Source organism: Papaver somniferum, unplaced genomic scaffold (genome assembly GCF_003573695.1).
Source record: "Papaver somniferum cultivar HN1 unplaced genomic scaffold, ASM357369v1 unplaced-scaffold_6, whole genome shotgun sequence".
NCBI lineage: Eukaryota > Viridiplantae > Streptophyta > Magnoliopsida > Ranunculales > Papaveraceae > Papaver > Papaver somniferum.
Window position 1 is genome coordinate 1,025,118 of NW_020648748.1, and position 21,142 is coordinate 1,046,259.

General features: G+C 34.6%; 1 protein-coding gene across 2 annotated transcripts; it reads left to right on the forward strand.

Annotated features, from left to right (window-relative positions):
• The first annotated feature begins 1,457 nt into the window (after positions 1 to 1,457).
• LOC113343516 lies at positions 1,458 to 4,720 on the forward strand. 2 transcript variants are annotated; one of them, XM_026587670.1, is made up of 3 exons: positions 1,458 to 2,143; positions 3,163 to 3,550; positions 3,905 to 4,720. In XM_026587670.1, exons 2-3 carry the CDS (start codon positions 3,206 to 3,208, stop codon positions 4,481 to 4,483), a joined length of 924 nt encoding a protein of 307 aa, XP_026443455.1. In that variant the 5' UTR covers positions 1,458 to 2,143; positions 3,163 to 3,205; the 3' UTR covers positions 4,484 to 4,720. The 2 variants fall into 2 exon arrangements, with proteins under 2 accessions (XP_026443455.1, XP_026443454.1); XM_026587669.1 differs by having other exon boundaries at positions 3,173 to 3,550.
• Positions 4,721 to 21,142: the final 16,422 nt, after the last annotated feature.

Genomic DNA, 21,142 nt, shown 5'->3' on the forward strand with positions numbered 1-21,142 from the left:
TAGTAGAGTTTTAAACGTAAAACAAAATTGACCATTATTTGGGAGTTTGAGGGAGAGATAATACTATTAATCTAAATTTAAATGGAGGAAAAATCAGTAACTTTTGCATCGAGTACAAGTGATCTAGAAAAATGACATATCAAATGAGAATGTTTTCTTATTTTTTCTTCTAGAAAAAAGAAAAGAAAAGAGAATGTTGCTTGGTGCTTGCTTTTTTGAGCCTTCAAACACATTCCAAAATATTGTCAAATGTTTTTTGTAATTACTTCCGACCCAATCTGGTACATAATGACCCTTAAGTGTGACCGTGTTTCTCCATCCAGATACGAAAGCTTAAATCTTTATAAGCCAAGCAGAGCAATTGCTATGTTGCCTATTACGACTCAAACTTAATACTTAAAAATTGATGTAGAAAGCGTCATAAGAACGCAGTTCGCATACTAATTAGGTCATTCGTCTATTATGAACTGTTTTTATTCATAATTATGTAAAAATCAAAACGATAAAAAAAGCGTCACTATGTGTATCGTAATAACATCCATGAAACATGGGGTAATACCGCAACACTAATAAGTTTTTGGTAAAACCTTAGGTAATCAGAAGAACAAATTTTCTCATTTTGAAATGATAGAATGCAAACCACCCGACATTTATTGTAATGTATATATTTACAATATTACAGGATGATATATTAGTCACTTTTCCTAATTAGTCGTATTCAAATTGATTATTTTTGCACAAATTTGGTTACAAAGACCAAAATTAACAATTCCTGGATGAAAAAGATATGTAAAATTTGATACTGTTTAAATGGACGAGAATGTAAAAAATAGCTAGGATGTAAACAGTTTTATCTTATCAAATTTGAAATACTTTTTCTTATTTTCAATTTACATCAGGATGCATCCAGTTTCGTCCTCGCTCTTTTTTAAGTTTAAGCTAGAATGAATCCAGTTTCATTGTTACTATTTTTTTGATGTCCACTTCACCCATACTAATTTTTACTCATCCATTAAAACCATGTTTTAAAAATATTTAGGCAAATGACCCATTTTCCGTTTTTTATTTGTGAAAAGCCAATTAAAATGTCCATGGCTTACCTCTCATCACGAATCCAGAACTATCCCACCAAAACCACCTTGATACAGTTAAAATGTTCACCTTTAGGGTTTTCCTTTTATTGTTTCATTATTTCCGTATCAACAAAAAACGACTCAAATTAGTGATTAGACAAATTAATTATGCTAATCTTAGTCAGAACATAATCCGTGGGCGCAAAAAGCGACCATATTAGTCGGATCCACGGTGTAAAGATGATAAAATATCCCCAATCAAGCAATTATTATCACTCCACGTGTTACCACCCAACTGGCTACCGCACAAACCGTGTTTCCCCGGAATGGTCAACCTTTTATATATAGCCAAAGAAATTAGCTTTCCCGACACAATCGAAAACCCCCAATTTTCTCCCCCCAAATTTCTCATCTCCATCTCCATCTCCAAATCTCAAAAATTAGGTTTACCAGAATCAAGTTTCCCATCTTGCCGTTCTCGTAAATTTCAGGAGCAGATCTGATATTTTTGTTGTGAATCGGTGTTTGTAATGGGCTGACTTGAGCGGCAGAAAAGCGGTGGTGGTATTGCTGAATCTCTCAATTCCGATCTATTAGATCGGGTGTTGAAAAAACAAAATCATCTTATTCAAATCTGATTGAAATCATTATGTCTTGCTGCGGCGGAGGGGGATTGATGGAATTTGGAAGAATCGGTAGTGAAACTAGAATGACAAAGATGAATAAACCTTCTTTAGATAAACCGCCTTCAAATAATTCATGTTCTCATCTTCTTAAACATAATCGTCGTGGTAATCTTAGTTAACATTCGGCCTCTTTTAATCTCAGCTCTCAAAATAGTATTTCGTTTTCGTTTATTATTCGTTCGCTCTTTTGTCTTTCGGATTCTCTGTGTTTGAATTGCGTTTGTCGAGGAATTCAAGCTTGAGATCTAGCTAAAAGGAGGAGGAATTACACGGTTTTCTTCTCTCTTTGGTTTTCTATTGGATTTATTTTTCTTAGTTGTTTCGTTTATTCGCCTGGGTGGATCTTTGCTTCTGGTTATTGAGGATTATTAAGTTATATTTGAGGTAATATTTCTATTCATTTGTATTTATATTGAATTAGTATGTGGATATTGTGATGTTTTTCTGATTTAGGTTAATTTGTTGAATCTGTTTATACTCTCCAATTTCATGATTTTGATATGAATTAATGAATTGAGCTATCAGCATAGATAAAATTCCAATTATTGATGTGAATTAAGGTGTCAGAATAGACAAAATTCACTTGTGTTCAGATGTCCCTCCTAAGTAGAATCCTTAAATTACTACCTCTGTTTCAAAATAATAGGAAGGTTTGTGTGTGAATTTATTGTTCCATTCATTGTTCTGCATTCAAATTGTTTTTGGTTGGTAGAAAATATTATAAAGGTTTGTTTGAGTGAGTATGAGGTATTGAGGAAAATAAACCTTGGTTGGTTTCTAGGGAAGATATGGAGAGGATGTTGGCACCATCTCAATCAGGGGAGACCTAGTGAACATTTAAATTTTGAGCTACTTAGTAAGAAATGAAAATTTGGGTTCACTTAGATGTCTGGTGGTAAACAGAGTCAAGGAAATATAGTCTGACTCTACTTTGATGAGTAGCTGGCTTTATATATGAAATATTGATAGGGTTCTGCCAAGTCTTTTTGAGATGCCATTTTCCATTTGTGGTAATTGTTTCAGCTCCCATCTTCTAACTGATTGTTTGCTGCAGCTACATAATGTGCATGAGATTGGGTATTTTAGATGACTGAAATATGTGCGATTGGGAAACTGTTATTTTGAATCTTCTTGAGCTAGCTGCTTTAGGTGTCTTTTCACAGAATAGGGTTTCCTTCGACATCAGCTGCTTTTTGATGTTGAGTATTAATATCGTTCTGCTACATAATAGTCATAGTTGGGTGTTTTAGATGGCCAAACTGGAAATATAAACATTGCTATTATTCGTCTCGTAAAACTGATTGCGAACCTGAGTTCACTTGAACTAGCTGCTTTAGGTGTCATTTCTGAACATTGTCATGTTGCGTAAATTTGGGATGTGTTTTTTCTAATGACTTATTTAGTTATTTGCAGATTTGTGTAGTGGAAGCTTTGTTTTTATCAACTATGGGAGATTCTTCTCCTAGTGAGGACTCGGATTCAGAATATGTAAATAGCCTTCATGACTTGGACCAATTACATGAAGATTACAGTACGCAATGCACTTTTACTGAAAATAGTACTTTTGAAGACTACATGTTAGGAGATCTAATACCTGGACTCTCTAATGAACTGCATTTGCAAGACACTGGTGAAGTAATATCAGATACTGATACAAGCTCGGATGATATCAGTGAAGTATGTGCCTTGACCAGGTCGGCAACATTTCCAGGCTCCACAAAAGAGATGCCCGATGACGGATCTCGTGAAGCTAGTGAAAATCCACCTTACAATCGCTCAATGTCTTTGCCTGTGAGTTTCCTAATTCTGATTACAGAACTTCTAAAAGTTGATCTGAAAGGTTTTTGCATCTAGAAAAATTGGTTTAACCAATAAGACCTTCTTACTGTTAGTTGTGCCATTGATGTTTGTGGACACCCCAATGGACAGCTTATGTCTGTTTCTCACATGCCTGTGTGAACTGTACTCTTGGTTCATATTCGTTATATCTAACGTGAAAACCTAGTCAGAATCTTAAAATTTTATCTACATCATGTGATAAAGATATTGGGTGGCAGGTTTTACGCAATTAAAACGTTACTTCTGTTAAAGAGTTTATGTTCTGTAACGTTACCTTATGTTGTCTTTTTTTATTTCTCTTTGTAGGTTCCGTTAAAATCAGCCTTGAAAGGTGGTCGCGAGAAATATGGAATGCCTCAGAAGAAACTGACAGTGACTTGGGCTGATGATGTATATGACCCACCTGTTACGCTAGTGTCGCATTCAGTGAAGGGTGGCCACAGCCATCACCGATCTTCTAGATCTAGCAGGAAGAGCAGCAGCAGTAGCAGCAATAGCAGCAAGCACAAACACAAGGGAGGAAAATCTTCGTCACGAAGCAGCAGTAGCAGCGATACCCACAAAAAGCATCACCACCACCGTAAGCATAGCGGCAGCCACTCTGAACCACGTGCAAGGCCAGTTGAATGCAGAGATAGGTTGACTCCTCTCTTGAATGCTATGAATCATAGCGGAGGCCACTCTGAATCACGTGCAAGGCCCGTTGAATGCAGAGATAGGTTGACTCCTCTCTTGAATGCTATGAATCGTCGATCAACTGCTGAACTTGCAGACTTTTCTCTTAGTGCTCGCACTCGTTCTTTGCCGGATAACACCAAGTGTGGGACAAGTTATTTCATGAAGTCTTTGACGGAATTGCATTTACCAGTTGCTGAGGCCACATAAACATTATATATGAGTTATGACATGTATATGTTACTTTGAGTCTCCGTCTCAGTTTTCTTTCTCTCCTGCGGCTTTTATCTGATCATGCACGTCTTTTTCTTATGTTTGGGTCGGTGGCAAACTTACTCATTTTATTACGTACATACTGTAACTGAATACGTGAAAATGGCTACTGATTATGGTTTTTAATAATGGTAATAAACAAGTTTTGAAATGTTGTAATGTGAAATTTGGTTATGGATTGTGTGTCATTCTGAATAGTTTGTGTTTCATGATTTAACCCCCTTGCTGGTGATTCAGGGTAGTGCAGTGTTTATATATGATTCTTGCAAGTCAGAATCCATTGGAAACGACTCTTTAAGCTTTACACCACTGGATGTTTTCAGAAACTGGAGATTTATCACCACCTAAAGATGCCTTCAAGTTATTTTTGGACCAGGGCAACAAGGCGATCCTCTTCGACCCCCTATTGGCCAACACATTTTTATCGTAGTAAAAATTAAGCAACTTCAAGCCCAATTCTAATACCTGGGCTTAAACCTAGAGGCTCAGAATACTAAGAACATTATTGGGTTAGATAGCAGTTAGTTTTTTTGTTTTTTTCTTAAGAGGAAGGTTAAAATTTATCCAAAAAGGGCAAGGAAAAGGAGAAATAGAAAAGAGCGCCTAAGCAAGTCCTAAGGTGAGGTCAACGCGAGCACCAAAACACATAAAACAAAACGAAGGAGATTAAGCAAAGCTGGCTAAATATCAAACGAAACAAATTATTTGTGCTTCCTCCTAGCAGTCGATCGTTGACCTTTCCCCGTATTTTCATTGCTTTTCTTGTTAAGAATACTAGCTTGTCACCGGTGCTATGCACCACTGGTTCTTGTTTATGGACTCTTGGTGTTCTAAATTTAACTTCACCAAATAATTGTAATTCCCGAAAAACCAAACAAATTTACCCATAAGAAAAAACAACCTATGCACAACCAAAGAATAAAAGAAAACCGCTAAATATGTACCCCAAAGGCACCAATAGGCCTCCGAATAATACGGTCTATAAACATGGAATCCTTAGAAATGCGTTGACGCACAACGGTTTTGGTATACCCATCTGGTAGGTCAGTTTTTATTTTCGATGATAGTAATTTAGTTTTGATGGTCTATGCGATATATTTGAAATTCCAATATACATCAGACCAAGTATATCATATCGAAAATGATATATGGCACGCAGATATCGTGCACCCAATGCACCCAACACTAGGCGACATTGACAGAACCCAAATATAAACTAACTAAATCTTCCCTATTAAGTTATTTTTCTTCTGCTATTATGTTATTGTTCTTACGTTTATTATTATCAGTTTCATATATATATACAGATCAACAACGAATCTATCTCGTCGTTTTTCATTTTTAAAATGATTAATCCGATCACTATGAGGTAAACTAATAATTATTAACCGAGAAAAACTTAATCACTTATCTCATTTTTCTTAAATTTAGTTCTCATTTTTAACCATTTAAACTCAAAGAAAAAAGAAAAAAAAAATTAAACTTAAAATAAATCCATCTCTTACATCCGAAAAGAAACGGCAAAGTGTTGATTCTTCATATGATTATGTATGACCGAGCCCAAAAAGAAAAAAACAACCCTGCATTCAATTTTCTTTACAATACCCCAATCAATAAGGAGTCTTCCATTGGATTTGAAAGAACAACTTTTAAAGGGTTTGATCTATTATTAAAAATCAAATCTGATCATATGTTGATGCTTTGGTTTTCATGTCATAATGAAAAGATACCTAAAATTTATTTGATTTTCGTTTTAGGTTTTTGATAATAAGAAAAAAACAATGGGTAAGTGTAGGGGTGATGAGTTGGATGCAAACGTGGATGATCCCTAATGTTGGGTGCACTGGGTGCACGAAATATGGGTACCATAAATCACAGTTGATATCATATATAGTGATTCCTTAATCAGAACACCTGACTAAAGATTAACAAAGAGCATGCGGAGTGGTGTTCCAAAATAGGAATAAACATAAATATTTGTTTTCTTGAAATAGGAATAAACGTTGCATCCCGATGATGGGAGTTTCATTTCATACTCATTTAAGCATGTACGTACCGTAAGTAAAGTTTAACCCACATCCTCAAATCATAACGCAGACAACAGATGTTATCAAGAAAAGAACGTGACCAAAGATTTGGCACAATCAACTCAGAGTTTATTTTTCTTAATCATTGTAAGTAATTTTTCGTAAGTAAAATTTTTCTATGACAGAAAAAATAATCATTGTATATTAAACGACATCAAGCCTTACCGCAAACTTAATCTAGTACCTCTTTTATTGGTTTCTGTTGTCTTCCTTCAATATTGATAGAAATATTGGCAAGTAGTATCTGCGTCTACTAATTAAACAATATTATTAACTTCTCATCTAAACATGATACCTACAAAGACGTACAACAAAAATTCTGGCATGTATAAATAACATAATTACCTTTTAGCATGGCCTCAATTTCTGGTACGTCCAAGTTTACAAATATTTCGTTGTTTACGTAGAGAATAGACAGTATAAATATGCATTTTATAAATGGCAGTTCTATCCCCCGCGACACTGCAGGACGAGTTTATAAGCTAGCGAACTCTTACCCGTTAGATTATTAGCTTATACCATCTCTCACGTACAGCTGTAAATACCAAATTAATTTCCTAAAACTCTTATCATCTTAGAAGAAAAAGAAATCTTTTCTCTGGATCTCTGTTCTCATGGGCTACTTTTCCCATTTTCCTTCTGACAAAAAGAAAGAGAAAATCGTTTCCATATTTTTCTTGGAAACAACTTGAATTAAATCTAGAAAGGTTTAACTTTGAAGGTGAATCTTGATTTGGTTTGATTTTCCTTTAAAACTTTGTTATGTTTTTCTTTTTTCTTTTCTTGATTACTCTATTTTTCGATTGAAGGTGTAGTTGATGACGATGGTGCAAACGGAGGGAGAATGTATTCCTAATGTGGTGATTATGTAATGCATTCCTCTATTGTTGCCTGAAAAGTGAATATTTCGTCAAGTTGGTATCGAAATCAATATTTTTCCATGTACACTATGATTTATCAAAAAGCTTAGTTAAATCCGACAAAATCTTAAGTATGTATTACGGTATCACAGGCTCCCCCTGTGGTATGAAAGGTTTTCGAAATGCACATGTACTTATAATCATATGATCAATCCTCGGACTTGCAAGTAAAGAAGAATATCAACAGAAAACAAACGGGAAAGTATACAATATATCTTGATCATCAAATGATGGAGATCGCTCTTGCTTAAGTATTTAAAACTAAAGTTGATGGAGCTACCGTTTTACATTGATCTTGATTTTTCATAGTTGCTAGAGACAAATAATGGTGTATCTTGGATTTTGTTACTGGTGACAGTAACCTTTTTAATGCAATCTACAACTAATGCCAAGGTTTTTCGGATTCGAGATCTCTCAGTTACATACTGTTATTCTTAGGTCTTTTTTTTCTTCTTTTTTTTCTTCTCAGGTCTGCCTCCAACCTCCTTGGAGGATCAATTAAATAGTTGAATGAGAATAAAATACAGGGTGTCCTTATATCCTTACTCGAGTATCAATTAAATAGTTGAATGGGAAAAAAAGAACCAAGACAAAACACCTTACCAAAAGATTACCTTAAACAAAAAGATTTACCATAAACATCCAGATTTATCCAATAAATTTACCCCAAAATTGATAAACAGATGGAACCAAGTAACATGAAATCCTAAAATACAGGGGTAATATACTCTTCGCCACCATTTTATGCTCCTGGACAAGCAATGCCTACTAAATTGACTTTCCCTAGCAGTATGGATCTCTGAGAAGAAACCAACTGCATTGCTGGCCCTACAAAAAATACGAAATAAAATTTTCGTTAGTATCTAGCCAGTCAACTAACCCGATTCAACAATATGTCGACTTTCATCGAAATGGGGACTTCCACAAGAGTTCAGAATTTCATATGAACAACATTGGTTGTATGATTTTTCTCATGTTTATGTTTAATATACAAACTATAGTAAAAATATGAAATAGCTAAATCAAGAGCAATGAGCATCACCTTGCAAATGGTACCCCGTGCATTAGAACCAAGACATATGAGGTGCAAAGCCAAATTGAATAAACACAAGTAACACCAATGTGACAAAAACAAAAATCCATAGAAATGAAAATGAATCCAAGTTTACCTTGCGGTTGGTGGCTTGAGTAGTAGAAGCAACTTCAATTGACATATTTGATTAGTTAATTACTGTCTTTTTTATTGTTGGTGTTGTTGGTAGTCAAAAGTGAGATTGAAGATCAAAGAAGACGAAAATATTTATGTTGCTTATGTACAGGGACCTGCAATTTAAAAGTGAATATAAGGAATTTATTTGATATTTATATAATAGTTCTCACTTTTAAGTTAAAACTCAATCTCGAGGAAAATAACTCAATCTAATGGTGCAAAACATGCTAGCTTACAAATGGTTTTTAAACTAGTAAGTAGTTAAGTTATACCCGATATTTTCATAACTATGGTGATGAAAATCAAGAACCTAGAGTTGATTATGAAGAACCTTGCAATCCCGTAAAATCAACTACTTCTCATCTTCATTGCGAGGAGGTATCAGCAATATCTATAGAACAGAATCAACAAAAAAATTAAAAAAAATAAGAATACCATAAAAAACTTACACAATATATTCTCGCTACCTCTTCACTGCGGGGAGGTATCAGCAACATCTACAAAAAAGAATCAATACAAAACAAAAATTAACTCAAAAAAAAAATTAGAATACCACAAAAAACTTACGAAATATATAGTCGCTAATCTCAATAAAAAATTAGAGTTTCACAAAAATCTTTTACCCCGACTTTCAAAGGGAAGTATATTCACCAACATCTTCAATAAAAAATCAAAAAAAAAAAAACCCAAAAACATTAAAAAAAAGAAAAGAAAAAAGGATTTCACGATCTTATACCTTACACGAGTTTATTATTTTTGCCTCAAAGGCCTAAAATAACCAATATCAATACTCGTGAGCTCCCACTGCCGCAACCATTAATCGTACTGTCAAGATTCATGCAAAACATTAGAATATATTAGACGATAACAAAACCCTGAATCGAATAAAAATAAAATGACAAAATCAACCAAAGCCTAGCAAAAGAAAAAATCAACATATAAACGACGGGGTTATCTGGTGTAGGATCGAGTGATTTATATAGAGAAGACTAAGCTTAGAAATTCCAAAAAAAAAACAAAAACCAAATTTTGGAAATAAAATTAATTAATATCTCAAAATATTTTTGATAGTAATAACTCTCAAAAGTATTTGTGTCCAAAAAATCTTGCGTATCTTTCACAATCCCATAAAATAAAATATTTTTATTAATTTCAATTTAATTTTGGAAATAAAATTAATTAATATCTCAAAATATGTTTGATAGCCATTACTCTCAAAAAACCGGTTAAGTTAACAAAATCTCATACAAAATAGGCGCAATTAATTAGTAACCATGAAATAAAGATTATATAAGTGTATTAATTATTAATTATTAAATATTAAATAATATTTTTAAATAAGGAAAATAATATTTTCAAGATTTTATTTACATTTTCTTTGTATTTTTAATTAATTATCAACTACTAACCATGAAATAATAATATTTTAATAAGGAAAATAATCTGTAAGGATTTTGTTTACATTTTTTTATGTTTTTTTAATTATAGAAAAAAACAAATTAAGAAAAATAATTTTTGGAAATCATAGTTTCTTGAGTGCTTGTTTATTTTGTATTAGCACAATTTTTTGTTTTGTATTAGCTTTATTCAAATCATAATTTATGTTCCAAATCATTCATACAGATTACTAAAAAAATCTAACTGATGTGCAGGACCACCAACAAAGATTTGTAGAAAAGAGATTCATGACCGGGCCAATCAAGTTTTGCAGATTGGGACTTATGACCGAGCTAATCAGGTTTTTTTTTGAAATTTTATTTTTTATCGATTTAATTGATAGTTTGGGGATGTAATTAGGAAAATAACATTATTTTGTGTATGTAAACGGACAATGGACACTGGACACTTGATGATCATTTGATCCATTTTTCATCACATGATGATCGTTCAATTTATTTTCTCATCATGTGATGATCATTCGATTTATTTTTTTGATTATCGTGATGGAATCGTGATTTGATATATTATTGGCATATTATTGGCATGTTAAGAGAATTTCAAGATTTTTTTATGCGAGGAAAGAAAAAGATTTTTCAAGATTTAAATATTTTATTGTTAGAAAAACATTATTCTATTAGTTAAAATTCAATATTCTATTACTAAAAAAAAGTAAATGGTAGGGTCAAAATGAATCAGAAGCTAGAATCAACCAGAAGAGAGAATTCAAAATTAACGTGGAGCTCCGGTGAATGAGAACGTTCCAAAAAACTCTATTATTATGTAGAGAATTGCCGTTCCATTTGAGCCTGGAAAGCTCTTTCTCAGTCTTCTTGCCAACTTTGTTTTCACAAGCCATGTAGTGAGCATTTTTATGAGACTCTACATCTGATAACTCTTCGCTATCCTCTTTACACTCTTCAATAATAACTGTATCATTACTCAGCAAATTGAAAGAGTTATTGGTACTTACTTTGACAGAATTTTCACTGCTCCTAGCAACATTGGTCTTGTTTTTACCTTCTATTTCAGAATTCTTGGAGTTATCATCTCTAACTACCTTATCTCCAGCCAAATCCTTCTATCTATCTGTTAGAAATCGGCTTTGAGATCCATATGGAAATTCACTGAGCATCAGAAATAGATTGTGCTTTACCTCTTTTTCTACAATCTGCGCCATCGGCTCAGTGATTGAAAACTTACTAGAGACTTTCTCTGGTACGTTTGTTGCCATAACTGAAGCTGAATTATTCACCTTTTCCACTGATGGGTCATCCATGTAAACTTTCTCTGGTAGTAAGCTAAAGTCTGTAGCGGCTAGAGAAAGTTACTTTGTAGTAGGCTAAACCCTTTTTGTTCTTCTCTTGGTCCAAAGTTACTTTATAATAGACTAAAGTCTGTAGCGGCTAGAGAAAGTTCTATTTAAAATAGACTGCAAAGTGGTGGTAGATGCTATTAATAAGGATGTTTATACCATAGATTAGTGACTTATGAACATGGTTAAGGATATTAAGTCAATCTTTAAAGATGGTATCTCATGACAATGTTCTTATGTGCCAAAGGAGAAAAACAACGTACCTGATTCTCTGTCAAAATTAACTAGAGTAGATAAAATAAATCACATTTGGTTTGACACTGCTCCTCCTGTGATTATATCTCTAATACAGGATGATGCAAAACATGTATTTTTTATATGATTTGATTCAATAAAAGTATCTTTTCCTCCAAAAGAAAATAAAAATTAATGCAATTCTTTTCAATAAAAATATAAAAGAAAACAATTGATATGTATTGGCTTATAGTATTAACTCATCACAAAAGGAAAGAAACATGGCTAGTTTGAGGCCTATGGATTTTAACTGAGTCCTATCATTTTCTTCCCCCAACCAAGAGAATGTGATATGGGATGTCTAAAGTGTGATAGAATACCAAATTAACCTTTATACTAACTTTAATATTTTGAATTATCTAAAAAAAAAATACAAAAACGAAATCATTATTACTAACAGTCTAAACCTAAAAAAATATTAATTTTCATGATAATCAAAAACTGAAACATAATCACAAGAAAATTCAGTTCTCCATTTTTTTTGAGTTTCAAATAATATTTCGGCGACAAACAATTCGAGTGATTGAGGTAAATCTCTTTAATTCGTTCATTTTAAGAGGGATTCATCAATGATTTAACTATGAATCTCTGAAATTTCTCATCAAATTTTTCTAAAACTCAGTTAGAATCTGTTGATATAGATTGTTGTTGATGTAAAGCAGAATCGGTAGATATGATACACCTACATAAACATATTTTTGGCTTGATATGTTGAACATCAACAATAATCTGTACATGCTAATGCATATATCAACTATTAGCAACCGATTCATTATTCATGTTTGAATTTTTGCACCAAACCTGAAATTTTTATCCTCGTGTTATCGAGAATGAACATACGAGTTGAACGCAAAAACAATGAAGTCATTCCGACATCGGACGAAGAAGTTATGACAAAAACAGTCGAAAAAAAAGCCCAGATTTACAATCAGTTGACATGGGCATTTATGTAAACGGATTCTAGAAAGTTTTTTTTTTACAGAATAACTCTTGAATTTTACAATTGGTCTATGTTCTAAGTCTTATACGCCTATTCCTAAAATCGATTTACGAATGCATGAACATATACCGATTCTGGGTTGAGATTTTTCAAAAAAATTCAAAACTTTTATATGTTTTGATGATGAATTAAGATTAAATAATCAGCTGAATTAGCTCTAATTAATCAGGATTAAACTACATATTAAAGTTTATGAGATTACCAGGCTAAGAGCCTCAAATAAAAGACATAGGCCTCCAACTAGGAAGGGAAAGAAAGGCTAGAGTTCAACTCCAACTAGGCTTTTATTGTCAAAGTTTTATGTTTCAGTCGCTTGCGAATCTATGATACAGAATGTTCATGTGCTAAGATGCACGGGGATAAAATTCACCGTTTTGGTAATGTTCTCCAGAAATTTCCCTAAGCAATAAATCATTTTCTCCTCATTTCCCCAAAGCAGTGTCACAATTTGATTCCCTTCCGTAATATCGGGTCTATAAAAGATTAATCGTTTGTGTCTTGAAATTTTGACAAAAGAACGTGAAAATGTAAATTAAGCAAAAGATTGATAGTATTATATATTAATTACGTGTTCAAAATGCAAGAAATTGATATGCACTGAGATTTTCTTCAAAAATAAAATAAGGAGTATTAGAACAATGAGTTTAAGCAGTTACAACTGAGAAGATGCACTTAAACTAATCAATTGTCAAGGGCGAGCTACGAAACATAAAGGCAATCATGAGCTTACTTTTTCTGCATGGATGATTAACACTTTTTCAATTTCTTAGCATCTCTTGATCCGGCCTGTTTTTTCTCTTCTTCATATTTAACGTTCATTGTTTCGTCTGTAGCTATTGTTGTACCATCATTTCTGTCGAAACCTTTGGACGTAACATTGGTTTCTCCATATTTTCCAAAGAAGTAATATTAGTCTCTCCCAAATCTTTTAAAGAAACAATGCTCTGCGTGTGAGGAATTGCCTGATCAATATATTCAATATCATCCCAAAGTTTGTTTAAGGTTGAAGTTTTAGGATCATAACAATAGAGTCTCTTCTTTCCCATAGGATTGTTGCACCACATTAATACTTCGTTGCTCCTTGTAATTGCGAATGTATTTATATAAATAAATAGCTGGCCCGGCTGTAATCGTATACAAACCTCCTTAGTCCATATTCGCTAGGGATGGTCATGGGACGGGGATCTTGTATCCCAGTCACTGCCCCGTTCAAAAAAAAATCCACACCCTCCCCATTACCCGCTTGATCTGGAACGGGGTGGGTATGGGAAATACCCGTACGAGGCGGGTTTTTTACGGGTTACCCATAACATTAAGCTCAAATATGATGAGTTAATTTAATAATCAATACCTAAGTTCAACCAATAATAATAATAATAATTTAAAATTTCAAACTCATAAATTCATCGTAAAACAAGCAAAGAAAAACAAATTGGTCTACAAACGAACATCACTCATTTTAGTTCTTAATTATTTCTTATCAAGTATTCAGACTGTTCGGATTCACCATGGTCATCATCCATTGGAGAACTTGGAATTGTCTCGACATGATGTTCAGACTGTTCGGATTCACCTCGTGTGGATATAGTTGTCATTTTGGGATCACTGTGTAATATACACATAAAGTAATATAATAAAGAAAGCTTAAATAATATAATATAATCAATACAATAATAATATAATATAATATAATATAATTTCTTAGTTTAAATATAATATAAATAATTAATGATATCTTATACTTTTACGTTTTCCTTTATAATATAATATAATATAATTTCTTAGTTTAAATATAATATAAATAATTAATGATATCTTATACTTTTATCTTTTCTTTTATAATATAATATAATATAATTTTTTAGTTTAAATATAATATAAATAATTAATGATATTTTATACTTTTACCTTTTTCTTTTATAATATAATATAATATCTTAGTTTAAATATAATATAAATAATTAATAAAAATATAAAATCCTAAAATGGGAACGTACGGGACGGGTATGAGGCGGGGACCTAGAATTCCATCCCCGCTTCACTAATTTCGGGTATTACCCATACCCAACCCAACCCCAACCCCGTTTGTACGGGTAAAATCCTACCCAATAGGGGTGGGTATCCACGGGGATGGATTTGAGTGGGGCAAATGGCCATCCCTAATATTCGCTGCTGGTCCAGTTGTATACTTAACTCCGTGGTCGGACATGATGGACTTTTGCACTCTTTCATGGCGTAACTCGTCTCTATGTTCCTTTTCTTTCCCTTGTATACCCATATGTCAATTGGGGGACTTGTATGAACCAAATACAAATTATTATTCCCTCCAAACAACTTGAGATAAGACCTGTACTTCAAATGTATAGGACTTGGCAATGTGATGTAATGGAACTCCTCACGTTCCAAATCAAAAGCCACAATCTCATGATTTAATTTTTTTTGCAGCCAATAAAGTGATCCATTTGCATAGATGCCTCGTGAAGAACCAAAACTGTGGCGGATATATCCAATGTATCTCCACTCACCGCCGACAGTATATACTTGAACATGTCCCTTATTTTCCCCATTAAAGTAAAATGTTGTAACAACCTTGTAATCATTAGTTGAAGGATAGTAGCCAAACCCACTTGTTAAACGACCATAAGGAATCAGACTTGTGCTTGGTTTTTTTATTTAACCTTAGGAAGTTCAGAATAACTATATCCCGGAAGAAAAACAAATTCTCCTGTTAAGGGGTTCCAGATTAGAAATAAAGGAAAAAAAATATTTTTCAGTTAAGGGGTCGCAGATTAGAAATAAAGGATCCGCACCTGGTAAATCTTCATTGGATTTGTCAAAACAAACCAAACCATTGCAGGAACCAACCATGATTTTTGTCGAGATGCATTTCTTAATAAGTATGTCGTGCTCTATCTTCGCAAGTGTATTGCGAGAGTGGTGATAGTTCATATTTGCGTGATCATAATGATTATACTCATCTTCATAGAAAAATTCTAGTTTATAACCATGACCGTGATAGTTCATCTTTGCGTGAGCAAAGAGGAAACCTGTCTTTTGATCAGTTTTGTAGTGAAGGATTGCTCTCCAAGTTTCGGATACTTCTTTGGCATGTAAAGCTACCTCAATAGGTATTCGAGAAAATATGTTTTCTAAGATATCACCGTGAAGATTCTCCATGTTCGTGTGGTTTCTAGACTTTTGTCGTTGCTATGGAGAGACAAGAAAAAAAACCCTAAAACTTCTTAGAAAATGGATGGACGTAAGAAGATATAGGCATATTTATACGGCCCGTTGTGAGGCCCTTTACAAGTGCGTTGTTATTTGGAGCTTCTCGCAAGAAACTATACTTGAGTAACGCTCTCTTTCTCTCTATCCTTGTTGGCGCACAAAAATATGAGGACAAATTAAAAAAAAAATACTACTAGCGTGATGGTGTCATTTCTTTCTAAAAATCGATTAAAACGCCTGAAAACTTGAAATGGCCTGGGTCTGCGTCAAAGACTGAAATCGTATGTTCGCCTGGCATTTATCGTTATCATAATTGGGATGAATATTATAAATTTTTTTTTTTGACCCCTAGACATCATTTTTTAATAGGAGTGGAAATCCATTCAACCATTACTAAGGCTACACATATATCTGTACAGTCCGGATTTCTCATGAACCCGATACCTGTATTTGGAATTAACCGATACCTAACTTTGAGAACCTGTACCTGGAATTGTACCCGTACCGGTAAAACCGGTCCAGTAAAAGACCAGTACCCGATTTGTACCTGATTCAAACCATCTCTATGTTCGTTCCCTGTAACGTAGCTAAATCATGGGTACCTAAAATGTGAAATTACAAATTTGTGTTTTATTCCAAAGGAATCATCAAGGGAGACAAGGTCCAAAAGGAGAACACTCAAAAGTATCGTTACTGCCTCCTGGGGTTTCTTTGAAATTCCATAGTGAATGTGTTCTTACTCCTGTTCCAATACTGCAAAAAAAAATATTGATAACAAATCCAGATCAAACAAGAACAAGGAAGCTAATTTTTAATTAATCATAAATCTAGAATTGAACCTATGAGTGGTTGCTTCCTGTGTATAGAATGAAGAAACATCAACGATTAAGAAAAGGGCTTGAAGAAAAAGGATCAATGGTGAGATTGGTGATGGAATTATGGAACCATAATCCATTAGACAACCCTCTCATGATAAATAGTAGTATTATGGCTAGTAGTTGGTAGCAATACGAATAAGATTTGAGAGGCCGATTGGAGGAGGAAGGCTGTGATATCTGTTTTCTTTTCTCCGTTAGAAAGAAGAAGAAGTAAGAAAAGAGAAGAAGTAAGTGAGGGTCGAGTGCTGGATATAGTTTTAGGCTTATTATCTGACCTAAAATCAATAGCCAGGATTTAATCATCTGTGATTCTGTATTCTATCAATGATTTACATAAATCGGTTCTTTGGTCCGGGACATGTACATGAATGTACTAGAACCGGTACTTGTATCCCTATACCACCCGTTCTTAACTTCCATTCCCATTCCCTATCCTGCCTTCACCGCTAACGGTTCAGTTCCGGATTTTTTTTTTTTCCGATTCAATTACGGTACACTGGTTCCGGGCCGGTTCCTGTGCAGCCTTAACCATTACCGAGTAATTAATACAGAGTTTTTTTTTGAATGAGGGACCCAAACCAAGTTGGGACATTATCTTCCCATAAAATAGAACGGACAATAGTACTAACATTTTTAACTAGTTCATGTGTTACACTATTTGTTTCTCTTGGAACATGAGAAATAGATCAACAACTACACCATCCAAAAGTTGAGATCTAATCTGGCTAAGGCTCAGAAAGAACACAAGAAACTTTTTGTGACACTTTCCTCTTCCTGAGATAGCGCGAATAGGAGGTTCTTGTATCTTAAGAGATTGATGGAGTTTTACGTAGAGAATACTAAGAAGAGTATCGCACTGGAAGTCCACATCAAAGCTCAATCTCTTGCGGATCGAGTTTGCCTCACCAATTCATTCCCTTTGTTAGATGTGGAACCTCTTGATGTGGCTGATGACGAGAAACTTCCTAAACCTGACAGTGATTATGATTATGAGAATTGTGATGATGAAGAGGTTCTTCCTCAAGAGTTCCGACTCAAGGACAGTGATGCTGGTAATGATCTTCTTCAATATCCAAATCTTGGTGTTGGTGGTGACCGGTCCTACAATGTCCAAGCCCCAATTTGCAAATGGCCACACACTTGTTGATGAGTTTAGCTCCACTCCAGGTGCATGTATCCTTTTCCATGTCGCTGGCATTCTTCACATCGTCTTGATACTTATTTTGCGTTCTCGTGCATGTAGGGCCAGTAATATCCTTGCATCTTTGTTCTGTAAGCTAACGATCTTCCCCCACTATGATTCCCTGCGTCTCCATAGTGTACTGACTTTAAAATTTTCATTCCTTCTTTTCGCGTCAGACATCTAAGTGATGGTCCAAGGAAGGATTTTCGGTAGAGTACGCCGTCTCTTAATTCGTAATTTGTCGCCCGACTTTTTAAATTGTACGCCTCTAATATGCCTCTTGGAACTTCTCCCCTTTCTAGATATAAATGAAGTTGGTGAGAGACATGCCATCACCGGCAATAATTAAAGACGTACAAAAATTGAATGGATTACTATCTTCATTGGGGATGTTCATTTCACGCTCCTCAGATAAATGCAAACACTTTTTCAGCATCTTGAAAAAGGGAGACAAATTCGAACGGACAAATGAATGCGAAAAAGCACTCCAAAGTATCAAGGATTATTTAATGAATTTATCTATTTTACAGAAACCCGATCCAGGAGAAGAGTTGTTAATCTACCTTGCATGGACACAACATGCATTGAGTGTTGTACTACTTCTTCTATAAGGAGGGTAGAAAAGCCAATATATTATATATGCAAAACTTACATCTCCGCAAAAAGAAATTATACAAAAATTGAAAAGCTCATTCTTGCACTGGTCTATGCAACAAAAAAGCTTCGCACTTACTTTCAAGCTCACAAGATAAGAGTGCTAACTAAGATCCCAATCGAATCTGTAATGAAAAGCTCAAACAGAGTAGGAAGAGTGGAAATATGAAACACACATATAGAGAAATATGGGGTCAAATATGAAGTGTTATCATCACCAAAATCACAGGCCATTGCAGACTTCTTGGCAGAACTTCCATTAGATGAAGATGATGATGAAGAAGAGCTGATGGAATTAGATGAAGAGTAAGGAAATCCAAAAGACCTATTAACGGAGCGTAACTTAAAAAGATGGGAAATATTCGTAGACGGATCAGTGAATGGAGAAGGAAAAGGCATATGGATATTGATAATTTCACCACAAGGAGAAAAAATGGTGCACGCATTCAGAATGGAGTTCGCATCAATTAATAATGAGACAGAATATGAGGGAGTGGTACATGCGTTAAGGCTCGCAGTGGAAATGGAGTTAGATGACATCAGGATAACTAGTGACTCACAGTTGGTAATACGCCAATTAAAAGGGTTGTATAATACAAATGAGCCATATTTACAAAAATACAAGCAACTTGTCACAGAACTCTCAGCAAAAATAAAACATGTAGACTGGAGACATATATGCATAATAGATAATAGATTCGCAGACGCATTGGCATTCATCTCACCTATGTTAGTAGATCCAACCGCACGGTATATAAAAATAGGGACGCCCTCTTTTCCATCGATTAAGAAAGAAGAAGACGACGCAGATGTTATGGTAGTGGAAAATGTAGAAGAAGATCAAGCAGACAAGGAGACGGATTGGAGAAAACTACTTGTATTCCTTCCTTTGATACAATGTAGCCCAAGGATTTTCCTGATGCGACTCCGAAGATGCATTTTGCTGGGTTTATCTTCATTTTAAACAGTCGCATCTGTTCAAATATTTCTCTCAAGTTGTTAACATGATCTTCAGCCTTCTTGCTTTTCACCAACATGTCATCAACATAGACCTCCAGTGTTGTATGGACCCACTTTGCGAATATTTTTTCCACCATCCTCTGGTACGTTGCACCTACGTTTGTTTAAGACAAACGACATCCTTGTATAACAGTATAATTCCCTTGGTGAAAAAAATGTCGTATGCTCCTGATCCTATAACGCTAGTGGAATTTGGTTATAGCATGAGTACCCGTCCATTGATGATAATCTTTTGTTTCCCGCCGCTTTCTCCATCACTTGTGGTATATCTGGGAGCGGAAAGCTGTCCTTTGGGCATGCCTTATTTAGATCACTGAAGTCGATGCATATTCGTATCCCATTGTTGTTTTTCAATACCACCACCATGTTTGCTATCCACACCGGGTATTTTGATGGTATGATTATTCCTGCATCTAGCATCTTTTGCAACTCTGCCTTTATCTGTGGATGGTATGTCGTTGCTATCTTTCTTATCCTTTGCATGAAGGGTTTTACGTTCTCCTTGATATCCAACCTATGACATGCAATTGAAGGATCTATACCTGGCATTTGATCCATGCTCCATGACAAGACGTCTTTATATTCCCGTAACAGGTTTATCATCTTTTCTTCTTCTTCTTCTTTATCCATCTTCGTTGAAATTTTCAGCATCTTTGGCTCTTCTTTAGTTCCTACATTGATGTTTTTTTCAGCTCTGATGAGGAAAAGTTCGCATTTGCCTCTCCTAATGGTGATGGTTACTTTATTTTACGCGCTGGTTCTCCTTCCTTTTCTGGGATCTCGCTTGGTGTTCCCTTTCCTTCTTGTTCTCTTATCATGTATATTATGAATTCTTCTTCCTCTTTTAATTCCTTCTCCTTCCTCCATCGATCTTTTCTCTTCTTTGCTCGTCCTTCATAATTATTTACGTCTATTAAACTGCAAATTTTCGCACTCCCTGTATCACATTTGATTTCGCCTATTCCGCTTGGCATTGGGAAGCGTATGCGTTGATGGAGAGTTGATGCTACACCTTTTATGATGTGCACCCATGGTCTTCCTGGAATCATGTTGTATGGTGAATCCACATCCACTACGCACAATGTTACCTGCGTTTCTATTTCTCCTAAAGGTATGCTTATCATTACCGCACCTTTTGGTTTTTTTTATCGCCTTATTAAAACCATGGATGTTGTATGTAGGCGGCATCAAGTATGCGTCACTATATCCCATACTTCTGAACGCGCGGTAAAATAAGATGTCAACTGAGCTTCATGTGTCTATCAAAGTTTTGTCTACCGCCCACTCTTCTGATGCTTTCGCGCTTTCATCTTTTGCATTCCTCCTGGCAGGTATAGTGACAACTAATGGATCTGTTCGCCTTAAACTTT

Coding starts and splice junctions, on each gene's coding strand:
- LOC113343516 (XM_026587670.1), top strand. CDS start 3,206: ATGGGAGATTCTTCTCCTAGTGAGGACTCGGATTCAGAATATGTAAAT. Junction 3,551..3,904: donor ATCGCTCAATGTCTTTGCCT/GTGAGTTTCCTA, acceptor TTCTCTTTGTAG/GTTCCGTTAAAATCAGCCTT.